Source organism: Pan troglodytes, chromosome 9, assembly GCF_028858775.2.
Source record: "Pan troglodytes isolate AG18354 chromosome 9, NHGRI_mPanTro3-v2.0_pri, whole genome shotgun sequence".
In the NCBI taxonomy this organism is placed as follows: domain Eukaryota; kingdom Metazoa; phylum Chordata; class Mammalia; order Primates; family Hominidae; genus Pan; species Pan troglodytes.
The window spans coordinates 22967110-22983627 of NC_072407.2; the positions used below are offsets into that span (position 1 = coordinate 22967110).

At 41.4% G+C, this 16518-nt stretch overlaps 1 protein-coding gene across 1 annotated transcript; it reads right to left on the reverse strand.

The window, feature by feature from the left end:
- Positions 1-1439: 1439 nt before the first annotated feature.
- On the reverse strand, positions 1440-7455 carry MRGPRX1 (MAS related GPR family member X1). Its single transcript, XM_001173536.6, has 2 exons — positions 7222-7455; positions 1440-2750 (listed from the first exon to the last, which is right to left on the reverse strand). The coding sequence occupies exon 2, from the start codon at positions 2723-2725 to the stop codon at positions 1757-1759; it is 969 nt and encodes a 322-aa protein (XP_001173536.3). The 5' UTR covers positions 2726-2750; positions 7222-7455; the 3' UTR covers positions 1440-1756.
- Between the last annotated feature and the right edge of the window lie 9063 nt (positions 7456-16518).

Here is a 16518-nt window from a genome sequence, read left to right on the forward strand (position 1 = left end):
GCTGCAAACACTGGCTTCCTGCTTCCTCCGACCTGTAGGAAACCCTCGCCAACAGCCATGTCCTACTACAGCATTTGGAAATTGAGGGTGAACAGATGGGATTCAGCATCAGCAGAGTGCTGGGCCTGGAAGAGGAATGGATCTGGACTGAGGGGACCTGAGTTCAACATTGTGAACAGTGTTATAAGTGCCACCAATAAATTTGGTTGGACAAATTGAAAACTATATACCTCTTTATTGGTTTCACAGCTACTTTGTACAGTCTCCTGCAACTCAAATTGCAGTTGTCAGCTCCCCTCAGTGAGGGTTAATTGCTGTGATGTCACATTTTCTCTTGATAATCTCTTCTGCCTGCTTGAGTTATCTGTGGAAGTTATAACCACTGGTGGAGAATAGTCCTGAATTTTGTACTGATCCCATTTCTATAATTAACTGTTTTTAATTGTGGTAAAATTTACATAACATACATTTTACAACTTTAACCATTTTAAGTGTACAATCAGTGTCAGTAAGTACATTCACAATAAGTTGTAACTGTTACTACTGTCCCTTTTAAGAATTTTTCATTATTCCATACAGAAATTCTGTGCTCATTTAATAATGGCTACATATTCTCCCCATCATCTAGCACCAGGATCCTCCTAGTTTAATTTCTGTGTTCACGAATTTCCTAGTTTGGATACCTGGTAGAATTTGAACTTACTGTTCTTTCGTATCTGGCTTATTTTCCTTAGCAGAATGTTTCCAGGTTCATCTATGTCAAGCATGTATCAGAATTCTATACCAACTGTAAGTTATTATTAAGATACCATAATTGACATTAGCATGGAAAGGTCAGATGTTATCAGTCTTGCCTCTCATGTTAATGGCCATTTAACTAACTGAAAGTTACAGCCAGAACAATTTGTACAAAACCTGGAAGTATGAAGAATTCTTCTACAACTGAAAGAGTCTGTAAGCAAATAAAAAATGGTTTTCAAGATAATTTCCACTTTGAAACCAATATTGAGGTTTCCAATGGCCAAAATAGAACTGGGGCACATTTATGGGCTCCTCACTGGTCCATTAGTCCAGGAAGAGCTAAATAAGCACTTAAAAGTTCTCAAGGGGAAGGGGCCACAGTTGTCTTTACTAGAAACCAAGGCCAACATATCGCCATGCTGTGAACAAATGACAGGAGAAGCCTTTTTATAAAACCAATTGGTGAGAGTGTTTTTATGAAGAGAGAGTCTGTCTCTAAGGACATTATTTTGCTCTGTATCTGAGAATTCAATGGAATGTAGAGATAGCAGAACTCACTTATTAAGAATCGAGCTTCTAACTGCAGTAATGCCTCCAGTCATAGAAGGGAACATGATTTTCAGGGGAACATAGTCTGAGAGATTAATAAGGAATCTTCCTTTTTGATGCTATCAGGTAGGAAAGAAGTATAAAGAGTGTTTTAGGGTTGTGGACAGGAACTCCTTTTATTACAAAGAAAATTGTAGAAAAAGTGTTCAGTAGGAAAGATTCAGTGTAAGATAACAGGGAAAATGTGTTGGTAATATCAAGGAGAATCCAAACATTGTACTGTCAGACTAATGCTTTCCATGGGTGAAAACCGCAACTGTCAGGTTAGATAAACATCTATTTGAAGACCTTGAGGAACCACTGAGACATTTCCGAGGCAGAAGGCTAAGAAAAATGCATATAATTGTCAAGGGTGGCAGGACAGCATTGCTCTCAAAGTCCTGTCTGACAGGGCAGAGGTTCTTCCTCACTGCTCCAATCTGCTTCCCGACAGCTCCAGGATTTCCTCAGGAAGCTGCCCTCCACCTTCATCCACCTCAGGCGTGTCCTGCAGAGCCTTCTGGAGAACCAGCTTCAGGTTCTGCCTATTTTGACGCTGCCTAAAGGAGCCCACGAAGAAGTAAATGATGGGGTTGGCACTGCTGTTAAGAGCGGACAGGAAAATAGAAACTAGATGAACATGACAAAATAAGACTTCCCTGTCCACGTGGATCCATAAAAATAGGAAAAACTGAATGCCAAAGGGCAGGCCACAGAGGAGGAAGACCAGTACTGTGAGCAGGATGGTCACGTACAGCCTGGTCAGCGGCATCTTCCGGGATCCACAGAGAATCCTGATCAGCAGGACCAGGCTGGACCCACAGAGAACCACACATAAAAAAATCAGCCACGCGACTGTGATGAAATCTGATGTTTGACACCAAGCAGAATCAGCACCACTAAACAGGAAGCCACATAACATCCACTCCAGGATGCTCCGCAGCAGGGACAGGGCCCAGAGCAGGACACACACCACCGCTGACAGGTGTGTGGGGCGGTGGCAGCGGTACCAGATGGGCCGCAGGACGGACAGGCAGCGCTCGGTGCTCACGGCACTCAGAAAGCTCAGGCCTGCAAAGTAAGAAAACATCATCACAGGATAGAGGATTTTAGAGATGGTTTGGGGGATACTGATGAAGCTTAACAGGGAATATATAAGGCGGCCGCTGAGGAAGAGGAAGTCTGCTGCGGCCAAGTTGACGATGTAGATGGAGAAGGCGGTCCTGCGCATGCGGAAGCCCAGGAGCCAGAGCACAACCGCGTTTCCTGTCAGCCCGACAAGGGAAACGATGCACGTCAGCCCCATGAGGCTCAAGGTCTGCTTGTAGCAAAGAGTCTCCTCAGTTCCTTTGACTGGTGTCAGTTCTGTGTCCAAGGTTGAGATGGTTGGATCCATGCTCAGAAACCCTAGTCTGGTGACCCTGGAAACAGAAACCAGTTGGGATCACCAGCTGTATCATCTCTGATTCTCCCCACCACCCTGCCATGTGGGATTTACTGTCCTCATTTAAAGAAGGCAGATCAGAGACTCACAGAGAATAAGTCACCTATCAAAAGTTGGGGGTCCTCAAATCCAGTTTGAAATCCAGTTCTTGTTGACTCTGAAGCCTGACCTCTCTCTACTGCCACACAAGTTCTGTGCTAACATGGGAATAACATTAGGATCAAAACACCCCCACTCAAGTGGCCAGGGCTGTGGACCCGATGATTACTCTATCCTGGGCCTGAAATTTTCTCTCAGGGGGAGGAATTCAGATATGCAAAGAGGTGGTTGTGACACCCTCATGACCAGGACTGATCGTCCATGGACAGGAAAGGAGACCATGCATTATGAACCAGAGGAAAATGTGACCTTCGCTAGGATAAGTGTGAAAATGGCTGGGCCTGGTGGGTGAGAAATAACTCAGCATGTCAGTCATTGCAGACAGGACCACATTTTACATTTTATAATCCTAGTGCCTATTTCCCTGAGCAGCACACTGTGCTTTTCATAAACATTCATTCAGTGAAGGAATGCATGCATGAGAAGCCTAATGGTAATGGTATATTTGGGTGAAATGGAAAACAAAAATGAAAGCACAATGTAAGTTATTAGAACACCCATGTTTAATTAGGTACAGAAAATTTCATTCATCAGAATTCTATTTGTGGACAGCTCTATCTGTGTTGAGAAGAATGATTGATGAGTGCCCAAAACCTGAAATTGACCACTGATGTGCCTTTAAAATAAGGACTCAGTGTGGCTTTGCTGAACACCTAGAAGCATTTTGTACACAGTGTTTTGGGTAGGGTGTGGGTCTGAGCTGAATTGCTCAGCAATAGAGCAGAGGAAAGAGTAAGTGAGGGTGAGCCTGAGTGCCACTGAAGCAGGTAATTGAAGTGTGGGAATATCTGTGGGGCACTACTGAGTATTCTGCTGAGTATACACAATTTAAACCTATTTCATTCTTTCTTTCAGGAGATCTTTGGTTCGTTTCTTTGTTGATGCAAACATTTGTATGTGAGGAGTCCATGAGGGGAAATAGGAGATATGTAGGGCTTGGAGTATAAAGAGAGATATTCATGTAGATTTCAACTGGAGAATGAGGACTGGGTCTAATCTGGGAGAATAAGAGCAGCTGATGGAGAGTTTATTAGGTATTGTCTCTTTTAATTATCTGAAGAGCCTAGGAGGTAAGAATGAGTATTATTCCCATATGTCAGATAATGCATTGGAACACAAAAAAAGTGAATTATTCATTCTGGGACTTATATAGTATGAATTTGAGCCCAGCAGGGCTGACTCATGATCCAGTCTTTGAGCAGCCCTTTACACCCAACACGACTCTGTGTCGATTATACATGTTAGAGTGGGTAAAGGAAAGGAGGGATTCTCAAGATTAAATCCAAGTTGGCAGGCAAAATTGTGGGTTGAAAAAAAAAACTAACCTAAGCCAACTTCAGATAGAGAAAGAGAAGCAGGTCAAATAGGGAACAAAATAGAGAAGAGTGAAAGCCATTTAGTAACAAATTCAGGAGTTCCTTTTTGCCTATCAGAGGCCACCTTTCCTCTGGAATCCCGAGAATGCACAGGGACAGGAGGCCTCCAGGTGGAAAGAAGACTCACCCTCCTCTGGGATTACAGAGGAGCATCAGGAGTGAGTGCATCCATCATGAGCTCTCTTAGAGAGACAAGCTGCCATAGCCTTGCTTGGCCCAAAAAGGAAATGGGAGGAAAAGGAGAACCTCTGTTATCCACACGCAGGGCACTAAACACATTGTCCCTCTATATTTAGGGTAATGGTGTGTTTGTCTTCCTCATGAAACCTGAAGCTTCATAACGACTAGTCATGCCTGTCTTTTCCACTGTGGTATCACCAACATTTAGCATGTGTTCTTTAAAGATCATCTATGGTATTATCTTAATATAACATAAGATGAAGCCGAGGCCTAGAGAATTAAAGTGTTTTCGTGAGTTCACAACACGAAGAGCAGGCCCAATGCCAGCCCCTGGTCCCTGGAGCCCTGCATGAGACTTCTGCATGGTTCTCTGCCCCATGATTCATTATTTCAGAGGAGTTCCTGAAAAATCTTGATGTGAGTACAGAATCAGAGACAGAGGCAGAAGACACTGCTAGGTTGCCCCAGTGTTCATTTTCCTGTTTGGTCACATAAAAATTCTGAGAGTTTAAAAGCGGCACAAGGACCCACATTCCAGTTTTCCTTGATGCTGGGTGCCATTTTATGACCAGGTGCTGTTCAGTGAAAGATGCACAAAAGTGATGTAAGCAAGTCCTGGCTCACAGGACCAATAGCAGGAGCAACGCATCTCCTTTCCTTATTTTTTTTCCATCATGCTGAAATGCTGGTGTGGCTGGGAACCATATAGGATCACAAGTATGAGGGCAACTCTCTAGGGACTCGGGAGTAGCAGTTTTTGGAATTCTGATGTACGATGCCTTGGAGCTTCCAGCACTGATCTCAAAGAGTGTCATTTCTGGGTATTCACAGGGGCTTTCGCATATGGCAGATGTGTGTGCTGCAACCCCAGCACACACCAAAATCTGCAGATGCTCAATTTCCTTATATAAAATGATGTGATAGTTGTACAAAACCTATGCACTTTCTCCCAGATACATTAAATCACTTCTAAGTTACTTAGAATAACTGACAAAATGCAAATGCCATGTAAGTTCTTGTTTTACTGTGTTATTTCAGAAGTAATGACAAGGAAAAACAAGTTTGTACCTGTTCAGTACATGCACACCTCCGCCATACCCTTATTTTTGGAATAGTTTCCACCTGTGGGTTGTTGAATCTGCAGATTCAGGACCTAGTGACCCAGAGGCACCACTGTACTTTCTTATTTAAGATATTTCTACTTTGTGTCTTTATGAGAGGGGTCAAACTTATATTCTAAACAAAAGAAATATGTTCTCTTTTTAAAATTACATTTTATTTTCTATGCATTTTTGATGAATGCAAACATTTCTGCATAGAAGTGACAGTAGAGAAAGACATGCCGAACATTAAAGTAGTCTGAAAGAGCTGAAATGAGACAGGAATCAATCACCTGTAGACAGAGACTGACCCAGGAATTAGGAGGATATAAGAAGGAGAGAGGGATAGTCTCATTTGCTATGATGATTTGCTTTCCATTCTTCTCTATCCTGTTTGACACCCCAAGAGAGTGGCTTCTATGCACCACATCAGTGGGATTCTTTTTAATTCCAGTTTCTGGTGGAATTGAGACACTGGGAGACACCTGGATGAGACTGGAAGACAGCAAGGAGAGCCACTTGGGATTTCCACCTCCTGGCTCTCTGCCTGTGTATTAGTTCATTCTTGAATTGCTACAAAGAAATACCTGAGACTGGGAAATTTATGAAGAAAACAGGTTTAATTGGCTTATGGCTCTGTGGGCTATACAAGAAGCATAGCAGCTTCTGCTTCTAAGAAGGCCTCAGGAAGCTTCCAATCATGGTGAAAGGCAAAGGGGGAGCAAGTCATCTCACATGGTGAGAGCAGGAGCAAGAGAGACAGGGAAGAGGTGCTACACACTTTTAAACAACTAGATTGCATGAGAACTCACTATCACTAAGGCAATACCAAAGGGGGATGGTGTTAAGCCATTTATGAGAAACCATCCCCACTATTTAATCACCTCCCACCAGGCCCTCCCTCCAACACTGGGAATTACAATCAACCTGAGATTTGGGTGGAGACACAGATCCAAAGCATATCAGCCTGTGTGGCTGTGTGTTGGCCGTGCAAGGCTTCTCCACCTGCCTGCTGGAGCTCTCCCACCCCTATGGCTACAGCTATGGCTATGGCGACAATGGTAACTGCTCCTTCCTTCTCCCTTTCAGCCTAGGGGAGGACTTAGTCCTCCCCTATGTATTGTTGCTTAGGGTGCTGACCCATGCATTGTCTCTTTCCCTTAACCTTGCACATCTTTGTAAATACTTCCCTCACGAAACACTCCTCAGTCATTTCAGTTTGGACCACCTATTTCTTCCTTGAACCTTTCCAGACAGGCAAGGAATAATAATTTAGAAAAGTAAGTAAAACAACAAAACCTGCTTCTACAGCAGTTCAACTCTGTGAAGCAATGCTTGCATGTCCTCTAGCTCCTTAAATGAATGTGAGAGGCAGCATTTTCTCTATGAGGACAGGTTCAGTGATTGGAATAAGGGAGGTGATATAGATAGATAAATCAAATGGGGGGACTCCAGTTGAAACTCACACAGTCTGGGTTGGCAGCACTCAGTTTCCAGAAGGAAACTTCATGTCCCCTGTCTTTTCCTGAAACAAGCTCATGATCCCCTGCCTGTAGCACCTAGGTGGAAACAGAAACGATCTTATAGCAAAAACCATGACTGACTATGGAAGAAGACAAATCTTGGTACTTACCCTTATCTTTTTCTCCTTTGTCCAGTGGTGAAGACTTCCCTTGTGCTAAAGGTGGAGGGCCTTTCTGGGATTCAGTGACTTCAGAGAACCCTTCTGTGTTGCTTAATTCAGGAGATGCGTACAGGAGCTGGAGTCAAAGCTGGTGAGCAATCCAGGCTTATGAAGATGCTGGACAGACTTGTTATTTCCTGTATGAGGACTATGGACAAATCAGTGGCCAGAGGTATTGGAGACACAAACCCTACCTGAGATGATTCTTGGCCTCTGTCCCATATCCAATAGAGATAAGCCTCTCCCATCACATTCCATCTTGTTCAACTTGCTTGATAAAAACAGTGGCGCAGTTTGAGAGAATGGACTCCCATTTTAAAAGAAGTTCTACTGTGTATAAAATGCTATGCAAATAGCATTGAATGCTACATTAAAATCTTTCATAAAAGGATGAGTCAGTTGATGAGGCAGACTTCACTGTTGTCTTGTTTTAAGATATTGGCACAGCCTGTCTTACCTTCAGCAGCCACTTCAGCAGCCATCAATATCAAGCAAGACCCTCCAGCAGCAAAACGTTTGGCTTGATAAAGTTTCTGATGATGGTTACCATTTCTTAGTGAAAAAGTATTTTTTTAAGTAATGCATGCATATTGCTTTAGACATAATGCCATTGAGACTCAATAGAATACAGTATAGTGTAAGCATAAATTTTACATGTACTGGGGCACCAAAAATTCATGTGATTCACTTTATTGTAATATTTGCTTTATTGCAGTAGTGGAAGTGGACTTCTAATATCTTCAATGTATGCCTATTATGATAAAGGTTGTATATCAAAGTAGTGTGTAAAACAGGCACAATTGAATGAATGGGATTGGGACAACTGAGTTTCTGTGTGAAATAAGTAAAGGTGGAAACATACTTTACATATGATTTGAGGATAAATCCAAATACACTACTTAAAATTTTATAATGAAAATACAATTACCTGGAGAAGCCATAGCCAAATAGTTTTAAAATCAAAGTGGAAAAAGACTTTCAATTATAGGATACAATTCAGAAGATATTAAAGAAAATATTTATAAAGACAAAAAGAAGGCTAGCTGTGATGGCCCACTCCTGTAATCCCAGCACTTTGGGAGGCTGCGTGGGTGGATTGCTTGAGCTTACAAGTTTGAGACCATTCTGGGCAACATAGTGAAAACCCGTTTCTACAAAAAATACAAAAACTAGCCCGGTGTGGTGGTGCATGTCTGTAGTCCCAGCTACCTGGGACGTTGTGGTGGCAGGATGGCTTGAGCCCAGGCCGTGGAGGTTACAGTGAGCTGACATCACACCATTGCACTCCCCTGGCTGATAGAGCCAGACTTTGTCTCAAAAAAAAAAAAAAAAAGTTATTTTTTTTTTTTTTAGCATAACATTAACCATCATAATCAAGATATAAATAAACTGTGGCCAGGCATGGTGGTTCACCCCTGTAATCCCAGCACTTTAGGAGGCCAAGGCAGGCAGATCACCTGAGGTCAGGAGTATGAGACCAGCCTGGCCACCATGGTGAAACCTGGTCTCTACTAAAAATACAAAAATTAATTCGTTGTGGTGGGACACGCTTGTAATCCCAGCTGCTCGAGAGGCTGAGCAAGAGAATGGATTGAACCTAGTAGACGAAATTTGCAGTGAGCCAAGACTGTGCCTCTGCACTCCAGCTTGGGTGACAGAACGAGACTCCATCTCAAGAAATAAATTAGTAAATTAATAAAATTAAATAAATAAACTGGGAGATGTTTGGTAATGTATGTTATAGCCAAAGTATAAATTTTCTCTATTGATACAAATTTTTCTAAATGATGTTAATAATTCAAAATTGAAAAAGGTAATAAGAAAATAACTTTAAGTCATGATTCACAATTTCTAAAAAATAAAAATGGCTCCTAAACATATGGAAAGAGGAGAAATTCAACTCATAATGAAAGACATGCCAATTGAAATTACAGAGTTATATTTTATTTACCAAAATCTAAAAAACCATTCAGTTTTATAGCATACAGTGTGGGGATGGAGTGGGATCAGGTACCCTCACTCATTTCTGCTGGGGATGCAGATGGATACAACTTCCAATGAAGGCTGTTTTCAACATATGGAAGCATGTATAAAGTATCATCCTTTTCTCTCTGTAATTCCTCATCTAAGAATTTATCTTAGAGATATATTTGTGCATGTTCAAAAGATCTATGTACTGAGTTAATAAATGCAGTGTTATTTACAGTCAAAAACTGGTAACAGCCAAAATGGCCATCAATACTGTATAAATTACTGTCTATCTATGCAATAGAATACTCTGTAGCTACCCAGAAAGAGCAACAAACCTGATATAAAAGGCCCTGCAGAATTTGTTAGATTTTTTAAAAAGAATGCAGACCAATGTATATATTGTATGACAAAAAATATATATTGTTTTATTATTAAATATTTGTGAATTAATATACACTTATTAGTAAGTATAATAGGATATGTCTTTGTTAACAAGGCAAGGATGCCTGAGGACCTAAAATGGGAATGACAGTTTTCAGTGAGTGTATTTAAAGATTATTTTTGAAAGCTTTGACTTTATTACCATGTCACAAATAAATTTTCAAACAAAAAACATAAATTTAATGATCTAGCTAAGAGAGGGAGTTAGAGATATGAGAAGATACGAGGAAGGGTGAGGAAATGAAGATAATGAGTACAGAAATCTCTTTGGAAGATATTTTTTTCTAAAATAAAGAAGATAAATCAGGCTGTGGATAGAGACGAATGGTTGCTTAGATGGTGTTTTATGCCACAAATAAGATGAGGTGTTTCAGTTGCAATGGAAGGATCCATTAGAGAAGGAAACATTGAAGATGTAGAAGGGAGAGGCAGTAATGCTATAAAATGTTTCTGGGGAGGGAAAAGGGGAAACTGCACAAATGGAAAGGGTGGTTTCAAACAGGAATTTGCAGATCCCATTTCCTGGCATGAGAGAAAATGCAGAGAGATGTGCTCAGAGGCACATGGGGAGGTAGGTTCGCTCTGGGGAGATTGAGTAATTCTCAGAAGAGCATCACCTGACAGTGATTAAAAAAATAAATAAAGAGTAGGTGGTTTCAGGAGACAGACGATGGCTGAAGGTTTTCCTTTGGAGATGAGAGGCAATTATGGAAATGTCACATGACTGTTCAGGAGATATAAGTGAACATTTCAGGTTCAAGGTCATAAATGTACAGTGAAACCGCTGGGCATGGTTGTGTGTTGTGCTGCAGCCACCCTCAGTTCTATGGGAACAGGCATGGAGTTAGTGGAGAGCTGGATTCAATCAGGGCAAAAGACGAACAGATGCTTCAGCAAAGACATATATGCATGACAAATAAACACGTAAAAAGATGCTCAACATCACTAATGTTTAGGACAACAAATAAAAGTCACGAGATACCACTCTACCCTCTCAATATGGCTAAAATATAAAATACTGATAGTTTCAAATTTTGGCTGAGATTTGAAGGAATTGGAGGTCTCATACACTGCCAATGAGAAAGTAAAATAGTATAGCTACTCTGGGAAATCTTCTTGCATTTTCATATAATCCAGCAATCCAGCGTATCCTAGAACCTGGAAAATGTATCCTAGAAACTGGGAAACTGTGTTCACTTAAAAATCTGTACAGGAGGGGGGCCAAGATGGCCAAATAAAAACAGTTCTGGTCTGCAGCTCCCAGCGGGACCAACGCAGAAGACTGGTGATTTCTGCATTTCCAACTGAGGTACCCAGTTCATCTCATTGAGACTGGTTAGGCAGTGTGTACAACCCACGGAGAGCAAGGAGAAGCAGGGTGGGGCGTCGCTTCATCTGCGAAGTACAAGGAGCCAGGGGACACCTGTCCCCCAATCAAGGGAAGCTGTGAGGAACCCTGCTACCAGCCCAGTACTACGCTTTTGAAATGGTTTTTGCAATCCGCAGATCAGGAGATTCCCTCGTGTGCCTACACCACCAGGGCTCTGGGTTTCAAGCACAATATTGGGCAGCTGTTTGGGCAGAGACCGACCTAGCTGCAGGAGTTTTTTTCATACCCCAGTGGTGCCTGGAACCCCAGTGAGACAGATCCGTTCACTCCCCTGGAAAGGGGGCTGAAGCCAGGGAGACAAGTGGTCCCCTGCCTCAATGGGTCCCACTCCCACAGAGCCCAGCAGGCAAAGAACCACTGGCTTGAAATTCTCACTGCCGGCGCAGCAGTCTGAAGTCGACCTGGGGCGATTGAGCTTTGTGGAGAGAGGGGTATCCGCCATTCCTGAGGCTTTAGTAGGCGGTTTTCCCCTGACAGTGCTAAGAAGGCTGGGAGGTTTGGACTGGGCGGAATTCACCACAGCGCGGCTAAGCAGCTATGGCCAGACTACTTCTCTAGATTCCTCCTCACTGGGCAGGACATCTCTGAAGGAAAGACAGCAGGCGCAGTCAGGGGTTTACAGATAAAATTCCTATCTCCCTGGGATGGAGCACGTGGGGGAAGGGGAGGCTGTGGGCGCAACCGCAGCAGATTTAATCTTTCCTGCCTGCTGCCTCTGAAGATAGCAGCTGATCCTGACAAGGGGGATTCTCCCAGCACAGTGCACCAGCTCTGCTAAGGGACAGATTGCCTCCTCAAGTGGGTCCCTGACCCCCGTGCCTCCCAACTGGGAGAGACCTCCTAACAGGGGTGGACAGACACCTCATACAGGAGAGCTCTGGTTGGCATCAGGCCAGTGCCCCTCTGGAATAAAGCTTCCAGAGAAAGGATCAGGCAGCCATCTTTTGCTGTTCTGCAACCTCCACTGGTGATACCCAGGTGAACAGGGTCTGGATTGGACCTCCAGCAAACTGCAGCCTACCTGCAAAAGTGGGGCCTGACTGTTAGAAGAAAACAAACAGAAAGCAATAACATCAATATGAACTAAAAAGACCCCACATAAAAACCCCACCCAAAGGTTATCGGCCTAAAAGATCAAATGTAGATAAATCCAGAAATATGAAGAATAAGCAGTGCAAAAATATTGAAAATTCCAAAAACCAGAATGCCTTTTCTCCTCCAAATGTTAGAAGCTCCTCTCCAGCAAAGACACAAAACTGCATGGAGAATGAGACTGATGAACTGACAGAAGTAGGCTTCAAAAGATGGGTAATAACAAACTCCTCTGAGCTAAAGGAGCATATTCTAACCCAATGCAAGAAAGTTAAGAACCTTGATAAAAGGTTACAGGAACTGCTAACTAGAATAACCAGTACAGAGAGGAACATAAGTGACCTGAAGGAGCTGAAAAACACAGCACAAGGACTTTGTGAAGCATACAGAAGTATCAATAGCGAAATTGATCAAGGGGAAGAAAGAACATCAGAGATTGAAGATCGACTTACTGAAATAAGGTGTGAAGACTAGATTAGAGAAAAAAGAATGAAAAGGAATGAACAAAACTTCCAAGAAATATGGGACTATGTGAATAGACAAACCTACAATTGATTAGTGCAACTGAAAGTGATGGGGAGAATGGAACCAAGTTCAAAAATACACTTCAGGATATTATCCAGGAGAACTTCACCATCCTAGCAAGACAGGCCAACATTCAAATTTAGGAAACAGAGAGAACAACACTAAGATATTCCTCGGGAAGAGCAACCCCAAGACACATAATTGTTAGATTCTCCAAAGTTGAAATAAAGGAAAAAATGTTAAAGGCAGCAAGAGAGAAAGGTCAGGCTACCTAAAAGGGAAGCCCATCAGAATAACAGCGGATCTCTCTGCAGAAACCCCACAAGGCAGAAGAGAGTGGGGGCCAATATTCAACATTCTTAAAGAAAAGAATTTTCAACCGTGAGTTTCATATCCAGCCAATCTAAGCTCCATAAGGAAAGAAGAAAAAAAATCCTTTCCCGACAGGCAAATTGTAAGGGATTTTGTCATCACCAGGCCTGCCTTACAGGAGCTCCTGAAGGAAGCACTAAATATAGAAAGGAAAAACTGGTACCAGCCACTGCAAAAACACGCTAAAATATAAAGACCGATGACACTATGAAGAAACTGCATTAACTAATGTGTAAAATACCCAGCTAGCATCAGGCAAATTGGATAAACAGTCAAGACCCATAGGTGTGCTATATTCAGGAGACTCATCTCACATGCAAAGACACACATAGGCTCAAGATAAGGGGATGGAAAAATATTTGCCAAGCAAATGGAAAGCAAAAAAAAGCAGCGGTTGCAATCTTAGTCTCTGATAAAACAGTCTTTAACTAATGAAGATCAAAAAAGACAAAGGAGGGCATTACATAATGGTAAAGGGATCAAGGCAACAAGAAGAGCTAACTATCCTAAATATATATGCACCCAATACAGGAGCACCCACATTCATAAAACAAGTTCTTACAGACCTACAAAGAGACTTAGACTCCCACATAATAATAGCAGGAGACTTTTACACCCCACTGTTAATATTAGATCAAAGAGACAGAAAACAAGGATATTCAGGACTTGAACTCAGTTCTGGACCAAGTGAACCTAATAGACATCGACAGAACTCTCCACCCCAAATCAACAGAATACACAGTCTTCTCAGTGCCACATAGCACTTATTCTAAAAATCGACCGCATAACTGGAAGTAAAATACTCCTCAGCAAATACAAAAGATTGGAAACAATAACAAACAATCTCTCTGACTGCAGTACAATCAAATTAGAACTCAGGATTAAGAAACTCACTCAAAACCACACAACTACATGGAAATTGAACAACTTGCTCCTGAATGACTACTGGGTAAATAACAAAATTAAGGCAGAAATAAAGACGTTCTTTGAAATCAATGAGAACAAAGAGACAATGTACCAGAATCTATGGGATACAGCTAAAGCAGTGTTAAGAGAGAAATTTATATACCAAATGCCCATATCAGAAAGCTGAAAAGGCTTGAAATCAACACCCTAACATCACAATTTAAAAAACTAGAGAAGCAAGAGCAAGCAACTTCAAAAGCTAGCAGAAGACAAGAAATAACTAAGATCAGAGCAGAACTGAAGGAGCTAGAAACACGAAAAACCCTTCAAAAAAATCAATGAATCCAGAAGCTGGCTTTTTCAAAACATTAACAAGATAGATAGACCACTAGCTAGACTAGTAAAGAAGAAGAGAGAAGAATCAAATAGACACAATAAACAATGATAGAGGGGATATCACCACTGATCCCACAGAAATACAACTACCATCAGAGAATACTATAAACACCTCTAAGCAAATCAACTAGAAAATCTAGAAGAAATGGATAAATTCCTGGACACATACACCCTCCTCCGATGAAACCAGGAAGAAGCCAAATCCCTGAATAGACCAATAACAAGTTCTGAAATTGAAGCAATAATTAATAGCCTATCAATGATAAAAAGTTCAAGACCAGATGGATTGACAGACAAATTCTACCAGAGGCACAAAGAGGAGCTGTTACCACTCCTTCTGAAAGGATTCCAAACAACAGAAAAAAAAGGTCTCCTCCCTAACTCATTTTATGAGGCCAGCTTCATCCTGATACCAAAACCTGGCAGAGACACAACAAAAAAAGAAAATTTCAGGCCAATAACCCTGAGGAACATCGATGTAAAAATCCTCAATAAAATAATGGCAAACCGAATCCAGCAGCACATCAAAAAGCTTATCCACCACGATCAAGTCAGCTTCATCCCTGGGATGCAAGGCTGGTTCAACATATGCAAATCAATAAGTGTAATCCATCACATAAACAGAACCAATAACAAACACCATGTGATTATCTCAATAGATGCAGAAAAAGCCTTTGATAAAATTCAACATCCCTTCATGTTAAAAACTCTCAATCAACTAGGTATTGATGGAACATATCTCAAAATAATGAGAGCTAATTATGATAAACCCATAGCCAATATGATACTGACTGGGCAAAAACTGGAAACACTTCCTTTAAAAACTGGAAACAAGACAGAAATGCCCTCTCACCACTCCTATTCAACACAGTATTGAAAGTTCTGGCCAGGGAAATCAGGTAAGAGAGATAAATGAAGGGTATTCAAATAGGAAGACAGGAAGTCAAATTGTCTCTCTTTGCAGATGACATGATTGTATATTTAGAAAACCCCATCATCTCAGTACCAGAACTCCTTGAGCTGATAAAGAAATTCAGCAAAATCTCAGGATACAAAATCAATGTGCAAAAATTACAAGCATTCCTATACACCGATAATAGAAAAGCAAAGCGCCAAATCATGAGTGAACTCCCTCTCACAATTGTTGCAAAGAGAATAAAAGACCTAGGAATACAACATACAAGGGATGTGAAGGACCTCTTCAAGGAAAATTGCAAACCACTATTCAAGGAAATAAAAGAGGATACAAACAAATGGAAAAAAATTCCATTCTCATGGATATGAAGAATCAGTATCATGAAAATGGCCATACTACCCAAAGTAATTTATAGTTTCAGTGCTATTCCCATCAAGCTACCCTTGACTTTCTACACAGAATTAGAAAAAACTACTTTACATTTCATTTAAAACCAAAAAGAGCCCATATTACCAAGACAATCCTAAGGAAAAGGAACAAAGCTGGAGGCATCACGCTACTTGACTTCAAACTATACTACAAGGATACAGTAACCAAAACAGCATGGTACTGCTACCAAAACAGATACATAGACCAGTGAAACAGAACAGAGACCTCAGAAATAACACCACACATCTACAACCATCTGATCTTCAACAAACCTGACAAAAATAAGCAATGGTGAAAGGATTCCCTATTTAATAAGTGGTGCTGGGATAACTGGCTAGCCATGGGCAGAAAACAAAAATTGGACCCCTTCCTTACATTGTGTACAAAAATAAACTCAAGATGGATTAAACACTTAATTGTAAAACCCAAAACCATAAAAAAACCCCAGAAGAAAATCCAGGCAATCGCATTCAGGACATAGGCATAGGCAATGACTTCATGATGAAAACACCAAGAGCAATTGCAACAAAAGCCAAAATTGACAAATGTGATCTAAGTAACCTAAAGAGCTTCTGCACAGCAAAAGAAACTATCATCAGAGGGAACAGGCAACCTACAGAATGGGAGAAAATTTTTGCAATCTCACCATCTCACAAAGGCCTAATATCCAGAATCTTAAAGGGAGTTAAATAAATTTAAAAGAGGACAAAGTTCCTCTTTGCCCATCAAAAAGTGGGCAAAGAATATGAACAGACACCTCTTAAAAGAAGACACTTATGTGGCCAACAAACATATGAAAAAAAGCTCA

Coding starts and splice junctions, on each gene's coding strand:
- MRGPRX1 (XM_001173536.6), bottom strand. CDS start 2,725: ATGGATCCAACCATCTCAACCTTGGACACAGAACTGACACCAGTCAAA.